The sequence below is a fragment of the Salvelinus sp. IW2-2015 genome, unplaced genomic scaffold, assembly GCF_002910315.2.
Source record: "Salvelinus sp. IW2-2015 unplaced genomic scaffold, ASM291031v2 Un_scaffold356, whole genome shotgun sequence".
Taxonomy (NCBI): Eukaryota; Metazoa; Chordata; class Actinopteri; order Salmoniformes; family Salmonidae; genus Salvelinus; species Salvelinus sp. IW2-2015.
In genome coordinates, this window is record NW_019942547.1 from 173272 (window position 1) to 186572 (window position 13301).

Sequence of the window (13301 nt, forward strand, 5' to 3'; positions counted from 1 at the left end):
ACAACGCACAATGAGAGCGGATTAGACTATTTTGATGTTTATTGATTGATGATCTAAAAACAAACAGTCTTCACCTAGCAAAATCATAATGCATAAAACAGGCATTTCATGAAGAGAGAAAGGAGGGACAATACGATAATAAAATAAAGATATGAAGAAAAAAAAATTAAACAGTGAAATGGAGCAGAGGGTTGAAAAAAATACAAATATTAGAATTTCCTCAAATCAATGGCATCACTTACCAACTAACCGAAATCATTCACATTGCACAAGAAACATAATGGATAGTAAAAAAAAAAAAAAAGGATGAGGAGAATAAAAAGGCATGAAATCAACATGACATTCACAAGCTGTAAAGACTAATACCACATACTGATACTGTAATGATATGAATAAAAATAAAGGTGGCACTGAGCTTCAAATATATATATTATATAGATCTATATCTACAACAACGTTCACTATGAAGTTACCTCTGTGTGTGTGGGGGGTCTTACAAGGTACTATATACACATTGATGAATGGACATGGTCTACAATATGCTTGTATGGCTCTTGGTGTGATTCAGTCAATGCCTGCGTCCCAAATGGCACCCTATTCCCTTTATCGTGTACAACCTTTGACCAGGGCCCATTGGGCTCCTGTCAAAAGTAGTCCAGCCCTATATAGGGAATAGGGTGCCATTTGGGACACGCCCCATGGCTCTTAGTATAGTATGGGTCATATACAGTAGGATTGTTGAGTGACATATTTTGGGTGCATTCCAGTAGCCTGGAATCYAAATTGATATGCTCTGTTTCACCATTGTTCATGGAGMATATCAGTTAAAAATCCATTCTAACATTCGAGCCTCAGATTATTATCCAATCAGGCTGCATTTCCCTTCTGATCAACAGCTGCAGGGTCTGTGTATCCCCAAGATGGCATCCTATTCCCTAGGGTGCCATTTGGGACACAGCCAAAGTCTCTTCCCATGCATACATCATCAGTGTGACCTCAGAGAGGCCAGCCAATCAGAGCCATCCATCACTCTGCCCATATGATCTTTGATCCCTGTTTTTACAGGCTGTAGAACTTGAGGCTTCTGTCCATTCCGGTGGAGGTGAGGAACTGGGCGTGCTCCCCGAACGCCACGCCAGTCACCACCCCAGTGTGTTCTGGGTAAAGAAAAACAWAACAATAACAGGCAAAAATGTTAGACTTGAACTCAACTCAAAAGCATGAGTTGACGCACACCCAATGAAGTTGGAGGTGCTGATAAACGGAATAGTAAACTTCACACATACACTTTTTAAATATTTCATAAGGTACTGTATATACACACTTGCTATTATCATCATCATCATCATCCATCCAGGCACTTTGAAGACCCACCTCTAGACCACTGTTTCTGTCCCAAGGTAACTCAGCACCACTTCTCACTGCATCTCTAGCAGTACAGCAGTATAACACACACACACACACACACACAGTGCATTCTCTTACCTGTGAAGTTGAGGACCTCGGACCACTGCTTACAGATGTAGACCCTGATGTCAGTGCCACCCACAGCCAGGTACGTCCCACTCTGGTCAAACACCAGGGACTTCACCTGAGGGAGAGGAAAGACTCACATATCATTTACCTACATTGACAGGGTAGTTCAGTACAAGGAGATTACAGTAGTCATACAGGGCAGACCGTTGCTAGCCTGGGTGCCAGTCGGTTTCTGCTCTCTTGCAAACTCCTTATGGAATTGTCATGCCAGTGACAGAAATGAAGAATGCAAGAGCACAGATGTGGGACCAGGCCAGATTGTAGCACGACTAGCTTCTGAATGTCCAGTCTACAATGACTGTCTCAAATAGCAGCGGATTTCTTAGATAGTGCACTAGGCTCTGGTCAAAAGTAGTGTAGGGGATATGGGGTCATTTCAGATGTGCACAAATTATTTTCTGCTCTTCTTACCTCATAGTTGTTGTCCAGGGTGATGGTTTTGAAGTTTTTCAGCTTCCTCAGATCCCAGAGCTTCACTGAGCTGTCCTGGGCACCTGGAGACAGGAGAGAGGTGGTGAGGGCCATAAATGTACTCAGATTTCTTTAACCAGCCAAAATATTTTGGTTTGCAATAATTACACCAAAACACACACAAAAAACAGATGAGCGTACTTTAATGTTTCTAAAACAATAACATTTCTAACTAGTAAGAGGTAGTGGTATATTGTTTAATTTCATTTAAAAAAATTGTGAACCTAGTCTCTTAACAAAAATATCAGATGACACAAATGTTCACCTGCCCCTTTAAGGGGGAGGTTACCGTGGTAACGTGAATCAAATCAAGTTTGTGCCAGTGAGATTGAGTCTGAATAGTAGATGTATTGTTTTCTCTTTCCTAGCAGATGAAACTCAAACATAAAAATAAAAAAACCTAGCTTGTGAATAAAACAATGTAAATAGCCAAGAAACAAGGACAAAGTCTCACTTAGGTAGACTTTCGTAAATTATACCAACTTTTATGCCAGTGTGCAGCGCTTCTAAAAATGAATATTTCAACTCAGCTCTTCATGTGCACTGTTGCAGCACAAGGTGGGATAGGCTATAGGATTTGTAGTGATTTGTCTTGTGATTAAATTTTCCAGCTATGAAACAAATCGGCAGAAATACCTTAAACAGTTACTGCATCATTTATTTTGCTATAATGTGATCACACTTGACTACTTATATTCACAAATTTGAGTGAAATGGAGGTGAGCAGTGGCGACCCGTCATTCAGAGCCCCACCTGTTTTGAGCCCCACCTGTTTAGCTAAAAATATATATTTGGGCATTAATAGGTGTCACATTAGTTTGCAAACGATGTAAACATTTTTTWAAATAATAATTTAGTTAATAAAGCCGCATACAAACATGGTCTCTTTCTTGAGTAATCTAGAAGAAAAAGAAACGCACACCTATTTAGGCGAGGTGCTGGCTAGCGGAGTAGACTCTTTCTTGAGTAAGGCAGCTCCAAAACGCAGGAGTTTCAGCCTAGCGGAAAATACGGAGTGTAGGGGTTGGTAATGTTCTCCAGTTGCACCGTAATTGGCTCAGTGTTCTGTCACTCATGGGGACACTACCTCACTGCAAAATCTACAGGGAGAGCTTCGAAAATTCAAGCCCCTTGGGTCCTGCTATAGATTTACATTAGAAGTGCCCATCCAAGAAGGCTCAAGGTCATTGGCCATAAAATGACGTCAAATCAAGTTATATCTACCCTAGCTTTGATTGGACTGATCATGTCAACATCATACTTTTAAAATCGTAGCTAGCAAGCTAGACAAGCAGTTGTCTTCATGAATCAAGTCGACAATCTACTGGCAAATCCTTTTCAATCCTTGTCATATAAAGATAAATTATAAATAAAACGTATCGGTGCTCATGGGCCATTGGACATACACATTGTACAACAACTTGGAAATCGCAAATTCAACAATGACTGGTTTGGAAGGAATCAGTGGCTAACTGCAAGCGTTGCATAGCCTGCTATTCAGTGGAGTAGGGTGTGTAGTCCAAGTCTGGGTTTAAGGTCTCTTGTCCAAGATGGCGTAGCAGTCAGACGTCTTTGTCCTGTCGTGTCCCATGTATATATATTTTTCTTCGCATTCTTTTAAAATTATTTTTCCTAAACCTCAACTTCAAAATACTCTCCTTCAACCCGCCTCACCCAATGTGGTGTGGATCTGTTTTCTATTTACCTCGAAATTGGAATCTCTCAACTGAAGCTAGCCAGCTAACTAGCTACCAGCTATCAAGTCAGCTAACCACTGCTAGCGGTCATCAGCTAACCTTTAGCTCGGAAAGCTCTCGCCAGTTCGTACAAAGCGTTTCAAACCAGAGCATACCGGACTTATTTTTCTCTCTATATCCCCAAATTCCTACCGCAAACTCTGAACCTTTTCATCTGGATCATCGCAGCTAGCTAACCGCAACCCGGGTTGACTACTCCTGGCTAACGTTTCCATCCTGGAGCAAGCACCAATTAGCCTGGAGCTAGCCCATGCTAGGCCTATCTCCCGGCTAGGGCTCCTGGGCTACAGAAGGCCCATTCTGCTAACCGCGGCCTGCTAGCTATCTAGACCATATTGGACTGTTAGCTGATCCATCGGMCAGTTTCTTGGACCACTATACCCATTTTGCCAATTGGACTTGGAACCCTACTAATCCACGACTGGTCTATCGACGTCACCGCACAAGGAGGCAAAAACAGACTTTCCTCCATCGCGACGTCCCTCTAAGGCCCTTCTGCTAGCTTGTTAGCCCCGGCCTACTAACTGTCAATCGCCGTGTCCCCAGCCAGCCCAACCACTCACTGGACCCATATGATCACTTGGCTACGCATGTCTCTCCCTAATATCAATATGCCTTGTCCGTTACTGTCCTGGTTAGTGATTACTGTCTTATTTCACTGTAGAGCCTCTAGCCCTGCTCAATATGCCTTAACCAACCATGTTGTTCCACCTCCCACATATGCGATGACATCACCTGGTTTAAACGTGCCCAGAAACATGCTCCTTTTACTCTGTTCCGAACGTGCTAGACGGCCAGTTCTTATAGCCTCTAGCCGTACCCTTATCCTACTTCTCCTCTVTTCCTCTGGTGATGTAGAGGTTATTCCAGGCCCTGCAGTGCCTAGCTCCACTCCTACTCCCCAGGTGCTCTCATTTGTTGACTTCTGTAACCGTAAAAGCCTTGGTTTCATGCATGTTAACACTAGAAGCCTACTCCCTACGTTTGCTTTATTTACTGCTTTAGCACACTCTGCCAACCCAGATGTCTTCGCCGTGTCTGAATCCTGGCTTAGGAAAACCACCAAAACCCAGAAATGTCCATCCCTAACTATAACATTTTCCGACAAGATAGAACTGTCAAAGGGGGCGGTGTTGCAATCTACTGCAGAGATAGCCTGCAGAGTTCTGTCTTACTATCCAGGTCTGTAMCCAAACAATTCGAGCTTCTACTTTTAAAAATACATCTTTCCAGAAACAAGTCTCTCACCGTTGCCGCTTGCTATAAACCACCCTCTGCCCACAGCTGTGCCCTGGACACCATATGTGAATTGATTGCCCGCCATCTATCCTCAGAGCTCGTGCTGCTAGGTGACCTAAACTGTGACATGCTTAACACCCCGGCCATCCTACAATCTAAGCTTGATGCCCTCAATCTCACACAAATGATCAATGAACCCACCAGGTACAACCCCAAATCCGTAAACACAGGCACCCTCATAGATATCTTCCTAACCAACTTGCCCTCCAAATACACCTATGCTGTTTTCAACCAAGATCTCAGCGATCACTGTCAAACGCTCCCTAAAACACTTCAATGAGCAGGCCTTTCTAATCGACCTGGCCCGGGTATTCTGGAAGGATATTGACCTCATCCCGTCAGTAGAGGATGCCTGGTTATTCTTTACAAGTGCCTTCCTCACCATCTTAAATAAGCATGCCCCATTCAAAAAATGTAGAACCAGGAACAGATTTAGCCCTTGGTTCTCTCCAGACCTGACTGCCCTAGACCAGCACAAAAACATCCTGTAGCGTTCTGCCACAGCCACCGCATCGAACAGCCACCGTGATATGCAACTTTTCAGGGAAGTTAGGAACAAATATACACAGGCAGTTAGGAAAGCTAAGGCTAGCTTTTTCAAACAGAAATTTGCATCCTGTAGCACAAACTCAAAAACGTCCTGGAACACTGTAAAGTCCATGGAGAATAAGAGCACCTCCTCCCAGCTGCCCAATGCACTGAGGCTAGGAAACACTTACCACCGATAAATCCACTATAATTGAGAACTTCAATAAGCATTTTTCAACGGCTGGCCATGCTTTCCACCTGGCTATTCCTACCCCGGTCAACAGCCCTGCGCTCCCCACAGCAACTCACCCAAACCTCCCCACTTCTCCTTCACCCAAATCCAGATTGCTTATGTTCTGAAAGAGCTGCAAAATCTGGACCCCTACAAATCAGCCGGGCTAGASAATCTGGACCCTCTCTTTCTAAAATTACCTCCCGAAATTGTTGCAACCCCTATTCAATTCCTATTCTATTCTATTCTATTCCTATTCCTATGCCTGTTCAACCTCTCTTTCGTATTGTCTGAGATTCCCATAGATTGRAAAGCTGCCGCGGTCATCCCCCTCTTCAAATGGGGAGACACTAGACCCAAACTGCTACCAATATATATCTATTYTACCCTGCCTTTCTATGGTCTTCGAAAGCCAAGTTAACAAACAGATTACCGACCATTTTGAATCCCACCATACCGTCTCTGCTATGCAATCTGGTTTCAGAGCTGGTTATGGGTGCACCTCAGCCACGCTCAAGGTCCTAAACGATATCATAACCGCCATCGATAAGAGACATTACTGTGCAGCCGTATTCATTGACCTGGCTAAGGCTTTCGACTCTGTCAATCACAACATTCTTATTGGCAGACTCAACCGCCTTGGTTTCTCAAATGATTGCCTCGCCTGGTTCACCAACTACTTCTCTGATGGAGTTCAGTATGTCAGATCGGAGGGCCTGTTGTCCAGACCTCTAGCAGTCTCTATGGGGGTGCCACAGGGTTCAATTCTCAGGTCGACTCTCTTCTCTGTATACATCAATGATGTCGCTCTTGCTGCTGGTGATTATTTGATCCACCTCTACGCAGTCGACACCATTCTGTATACCTCTGGCCCTTCTTTGGACACTGTGTTAACTAACCTCCAGATGAGCTTCAATGCCATACAACTCTCCTTCTATGGCCTCCAACTGCTCTTAAATGCAAGTAAAACTAAATGCATGCTTTTCAACCGATCAACCTGCCCGCCCGTCCAGCATCACTACTCTGGACGGTTCTGACTTATGTGGACAACTACAAATACCTAGGTGTCTGGTTAGACTGTAAACTGTCCTTCCAGACTCACATTAAACATCTCCAATCCAAAATTAAATCTAGAATCAGCTTCCTATTCCGCAACTAAGCATCCTTCACTCATGCTGCCAAAACTGCCAAAACTGACTATCCTACCGATCCTCGACTTCGGCGATGTCATTTACAAAATAGCCTCCAACACACTACTCAACAAATTGGATGTAGTCTATCACAGTGCCATCCGTTTTGTCACCAAAGCCCCATATACTATTCACCACTGCGACCTGTATGATCTCGTTGGCTGGCCCTCGCTTCATACTCGTCGCCAAACCCACTGACTCCAGGTCATCTACAAGTCTCTGCTAGGTAAAGCCCCGCCTTATCTCAGCTCACTGGTCACCATAGCAGCACCCACCCGTAGCACAAACTCCAGCAGGTATATCTCACTGGTCACCCCCAAAGCCAATTCTTCCTTCAGCCACCTCTCCTTCCAGTTCTCTGCTGCCAATGACTGGAACGAACTGCAAAAATCACTAAAGCTGGAGACTCATACCTCCCTCACTAGCTTTAAGCACCAGCTGTCAGAGCAGCTCACAGATCACTGCACCTGTACATAGCTCATCTGTAAATAGCTCATCCAATCTACCTCATCCACATACTGTATTTATTTATTTATTTATCTTGCTCCTTTGCACCCCAGTATCTCTACTTGCACATTTATCTTCTGCACATTCTACCATTCCAGTGTTTAATCGCTATATTGCAATTACTTCGCCACCACGGCCTATTTATTGCCTTACCTCTCTTATCCTACCTCATTTGCACATACTGTATATAGATTTTGCTACTGTATTATTGATTATGTTTGTTTATTCCATGTGTAACTCTATGTTGTTGTATGTGTCAAACTGCTTTGCTTTATCTTGGCCAGGTCGCAGTTGCAAATGAGAACTTGTTCTCAACTGGCCTACCTGGTTAAATAAAGGTGAAATAAAATAAATGTAAAAAAAAGTATAAACATTCACATGCCATGAGCCAGAATAGATTGAATACATTGGCTATGCTGTCAATACAGCATGACATCTGCCGCGTTCAAAACAACTGGAAACTGGAAAATCTTAGACTTCAGTTAGTTCAAGACACATGGGAACTCTGAAAAAAATTTGCTCCGACTGGGAAAATATGTTTTGAAAGGTCATCCAACTTGGAATTCCAAGTCGGGAACTCAAGCCTCTTTCTAGAACTCCGACCTGAAGATCACTAACGTCATGATTCAACCTTGTTTTTTCCCAGTTCCCAGTTGTCTTGAAAGCACCATAAATSCAGAGAATGCTAAACTTTGATGACAACGTTTGCCCACAAGAAGGACCACCGCGCCACCTTCCTGTTCAAGTGAGCACAGCACAACAAGGCGAGTCCAAAAATGTATTGTATGCTGCTGCATAAATTATGTAATATGCCAGGGAGATATGTATACTGTAGCCAAGAAAGTAATACTAAGTGTATGTTGTGTAGTAAGCTGTTAGTAGCCCATGTGCTTCACCCTAATCATTTGGTCCCTTTCCCCCTCATAACTTAGCCTACTGTTCTGACTTGTTGGTGCACATGTAGGCTATAGCCTGTTTYAGAGAAAAGTAATCGAATATTGTAAGAGCTTTCATTGTCTGCTTATATGCCCCCTTTATTTATCCTACGCTTCTGACTCGGTGTACAGGGAGAATACTGTAAGAAAGGCCCATGTTCTGAATTCTGTCACTGTACATTTCAAAAGTGCTGAACAAAGTTATATTGACTACGTCCGTCCTAGCTCGCTCATTAATGTCTTAATCTAAATTACGGATTGCCTCTCATCCGCTCGTCGCTCCCTTATGCCATAGTTTGTACATCTCAATTTTCATTAGAAACCACATTTGTTTAAGCAAGTCAGCCATATCAGCTATGTTTTCTTTAAATGCAGTAAATGAGGCTSAATGAACAGTTTCACTGCCAGACAAGGCTCCACTGATAGCCAGGTGTAGCAGTGGTAAGGTGTTGGGACAGCTTTATGTAGGCCCTAACAATTTGTGGGCACCGKTTGTCACCGTTATAGTGTAATTCATGTGTTGCGTTGTGTAGTGGCTTGCATCCCAAAAAATGTGGGGGAGTTTGCACCACCAAAATGTATATGCTAAAATCGCCAGTGTGTAACACACAGGAACAAAGACAACTTTTCACACAGTCACTCAGACAGAGAGTAAGAGAGACTGACACACACACACAAGCAAGTCTTCTCTCTCGCGTGTGCACTCACACACACAGAGAGTCCTCTCTCTCACACACACAAACAGCAATCTCACCTGTAGCCAGGTAGTATCCGTTCTCAGAGAAGGCGATGGAGGTGACGGGGCCGATGTGGCCGGGGAAGTTGGCCACGTTGGTGCGCTCCTTCAGGTCCCAGATCTTGATCTGAGAGTCGGCCGTCCCCGTCCCGAAGATCAGACCGTCAGGGTGGAACTGGGCACAGGTCAGAGCTGGAGGGGTACAAGACAGGATGTGTAAAGAACATGCATTTGCAATGTATCAGTGTGCTTTCAGAGAGTACAGGGGACGGGTTGGTTAGAAATATTAACACAGTTACGTACTAGGTTAGTCAATTCACAGGGGGACGGGTTGGTTAGAAATATTACCACAGTTACGTACTAGGTTAGTCAATTCACAGGGGGGACGGGTTGGTTAGAAATATTAACACAGTTAGGTACTAGGTTAGTCAATTCACAGGGGGGACGGGTTGGTTAGAAATATTACCACAGTTAGGTACTAGGTTAGTCAATTCACAGGGGGACGGGTTGGTTAGAAATATTAACACCGTTAGGTACTAGGTTAGTCAATTCACAGGGGGAGGGTTGGTTAGAAATATTAACACCGTTAGGTACTAGGTTAGTCAATTCACAGGGGGACGGGTGGTTAGAAATATTAACACAGTTAGGTACTAGGTCAGTCAATTCACAGGGGGGACGGGTTGGTTAGAAATATTATCACCGTTAGGTACTAGGTTAGTCAATTCACAGGGGGGACGGGTTGGTTAGAAATATTACCACAGTTACGTACTAGGTTAGTCAATTCACAGGGGGGACGGGTTGGTTAGAAATATTAACACAGTTAGGTACTAGGTTAGTCAATTCACAGGGGGACGGGTTGGTTAGAAATATTAACACAGTTAGGTACTAGGTCAGTCAATTCACAGGGGGAGGGTTGGTTAGAAATATTACCACAGTTAGGTACTAGGTTAGTCAATTCACAGGGGGGAGGGTTGGTTAGAAATATTACCACAGTTAGGTACTAGGTTAGGCAATTCACAGGGGGGACGGTGGGTTAGAAATATTAACACAGTTAGTACTAGGTTAGTCAATTCACAGGGGACAACGTCTTGACCCTAGCAACACGTGGTCAATAAAACGTATTTTTTTACCTAGCAACACGTGGCCAATAAAACGTCTTGCTCCAAGCAACACGTGGCCAATAAAACGTCTTTTCCCTAGAAAACACGTGGCCAATAAAACGTCTTGTCCCTAGCAACACGTGGCCAATAAAACATATTTTACCTAGCAACACGTGGCCAATAAAACGTTTTGTCCCTAGCAACATGTGGCCAATAAAACATATTTTACCTAGCAACACGTGGCCAATAAAACGTCTTGTCCCTAGCAACACGTGGCCAATAAAACATCTTTTACCTAGCAACACGTGGCCAATAAAACGTCTTGTCCCAAGCAACACGTGGCCAATAAAAAGTCTGGGAAGAGAGAGAGGTCCAACGGTGTGGTCCAGCGATTAGAGCTGCCACAGACGCCATGGGTTCGAATCCGGCCCACTGCCCTTTCACTCCCCCTACCGCCCTGTGGTAGACTAGTGTCCTTGTCTGGGGGGTGTACTTATACATCAAGCTGCCTCACACTACAGAAACAGGACAGATACTCCTGCCCTATGGGCCGTTCTGGCTTGGACAAGGCTACTTACTTACTCCCATCTTTCATGTCTTTTCACCACAGTCTTATCTCCTCAATTAAACATAATAATTGGGTGGGAGAGAGATAGAAACACTCACCACATCCTGCCGCCTCATCAGTGACTTTGGTGAGAACACGACCTGTTTGGATGTCAGAGAAGGCCCAGTACTGATGGAGAGACGGGAAGAGATAGCAATTAGAGAAAGAGGGGGAGACAGCAGATTGTGAGAAAAATCCTAATAATAGGTCTTTACATAACAGTAGCGTTCTCGACATCCAAATCCACGTGTGTGTGTACATATGTTACGTGTGTGTGTGTGTGTGTTTTACCTGATCCTCGGAGGAGCTGAGCAGGTAGTCTCCGGTGGCGTGGAGGGAGAGCCCGGTGACGCTCGCCTCGTGAGCCCGCACCACCTGGACACAGTTGCCCCCGGTAACGGACCACACGCGGATAGTGCTGTCTGGAGAGGCCGAGAACACTACCGACTGGAGGGAGAGAGGGAGAGGAGGAGAGTGCGCAGAGAGGGAAAGGGGGAAGCGAGAGAGAGAGAGAAATTGTTGAGGTAAGGGATATTAGAGTTACAGAGTAATTCCAGTGCAAGACATTGCTGCGGACTATGTCAATGGAGAGTAAAGGAARGGAAGTGTGTGTGTCTCACCTGAGAGGGGTGRTAGATGACAGAGGTGACCTTCTTGGTATGTCCTTTCAGGGTTGCGATGATCTGCTCCTCCTTCTTATCAAACACCACCACGTTCTTATCAGCCCCGCCTGTAGAGGGAGACAGAGAGAGAGGTTAGGGGATTGTATCTGGGTCTGGCCAGGGTCTCCATCCCAAACGTCACCCTTCTGGTCAAGAGTAGTGCACTATATAGGACATGTAGAGTAACTGTTGGGACACAGCCATAGTATTTTTTGTTTCCTCAAGGGAGGAAGGAAGCATTTTGATGGAATTCACACAGAAACAATGTGTGTGTATATCTACAATGGACAGTGGACAGTGTGTGTGTTTGTGTGTGTGTGTCTCACCAGTGAGCACTTTGTTGGTGTCGGAGGGACACAGGTCCAGAGACAGGATCCCAGGCACACTGGCACTGTGGAGACCCTGACAGACAGACAGACACAGACACAGAGAGAGAGAGACATAGAAACATAATTTAGGGTTGTGTTCAGTAGGCATGAAATGGAAGTAGATCTGAAACAGGGAGGAACTTTTCTGAAGGTTTGAAGAATAAGTGTTCCAACACCAGCCATAGCTAGAGGTCACACACACACACACACACACACACACACACACACACACACACACACTCACAGCATGGGTAGCGACTTGTCTGTACTTGCTGAGGTCCTCCGTTCGGACCAGCTCTTCTGGAACGGTCTTTCCTCTCTGGGAAGAGAGAGACGGTAGAGGTAAGGTTCGGACAAAAATGTCTCCCAGCGTGGCTACGTCCCAAATGTCACCCTATGGCCCATGTTCAAAAGTAGTGCCCCGTGTAGGGAGTAGGGTGCCATTTGAGACACAGCCCATAGCTTATACTCAGCTGACAACTGGTTGGACATTAGGTCGGTTCTTCTATGAATAACAACAGGGAAGTTGTTTGAAAAGGACTTCTTTGGCGTTTGAATAGGTACCTTCTTTCTCTCCGTGGTCAGGACAGTGGCCTTGTCTTGCAGCTGTGGAGAGAGGCGGACATCTTAGTATAGGTCACTCTGTGCTGTGTGACAGCGTGGTTGATTGGTTATTTCAAGGTTTTATACACCACGGCCTTATATGGTACTATTTGCAATGGACGCTCATGGTAGTCTAGTATAACGGTGTGGTATCGTTTCTCTTGTACTGTGGATGGGAATGTGCGTGAGGTCATGTATCATCTCTTACCTTCTGTATGATCTCTGGTATCATTCCCACCTGCTCACTGACCTCCATGGGCTCTCCTGCACCTCCAGCCTGTGAAACGAAATACAGAATGAATAACAAAACGAGAATTGTACATTTCTTATTCGAAAATGTGTGTTTGGGTCAGCTGTCAAATTATTTTTATATTAACAAATAGGTACTACAACTTTACAGGTCTTAGTTAGACCGAAGACTTCAAATCAAGAAACAGACTTTTTGAGCTCATGCGTTTATGAGAAGTTAACCATCAAACCAGTTAACTATCAAATTAAACCTATTGACTGAGGGCTGTGAGCTAATCACTGACCGTGACAGAGGGCTGGGAAGCGACTGCCTGAGCCACCACCAATCCCGCCTGTGGCTTCAGAGTGGCCAGAGCTACGGGGAGAGAGAAGGGTAAAACATAGCAGAGGAGAAATGAGAAGTGACGCCCCATGGCCACTAACATCCAAAGCTGTTTTCAGATGAACATAAAAGAGTGTGTGTGTGTGTGTGTGTGTGTGTGTGTGTGTGTGTGTGTGTGTGTGTGTGTGTGTGAGAGAGA

The 13301-nt window shown here is 44.7% G+C and overlaps 1 protein-coding gene across 1 annotated transcript in view; it reads right to left on the reverse strand.

Annotated features, from left to right (window-relative positions):
* Positions 1-21: 21 nt before the first annotated feature.
* Positions 22-13301, reverse strand: part of LOC112068277 (pre-mRNA-processing factor 19) — a 17528-nt gene continuing 4248 nt past the window's right edge. Inside the window, exons 5-16 of the mRNA XM_024135374.2 lie at positions 13065-13135; positions 12740-12808; positions 12493-12534; positions 12173-12247; positions 11887-11962; positions 11519-11628; positions 11190-11345; positions 10958-11027; positions 9210-9383; positions 1948-2030; positions 1486-1591; positions 22-1157 (exon numbers count right to left, since the gene is read on the reverse strand). Coding sequence (XP_023991142.1) covers positions 1060-1157; positions 1486-1591; positions 1948-2030; positions 9210-9383; positions 10958-11027; positions 11190-11345; positions 11519-11628; positions 11887-11962; positions 12173-12247; positions 12493-12534; positions 12740-12808; positions 13065-13135 — 1130 coding nt within the window. The 3' untranslated portion in view covers positions 22-1059. The remainder of the gene's footprint in view (positions 1158-1485; positions 1592-1947; positions 2031-9209; positions 9384-10957; positions 11028-11189; positions 11346-11518; positions 11629-11886; positions 11963-12172; positions 12248-12492; positions 12535-12739; positions 12809-13064; positions 13136-13301) is intronic.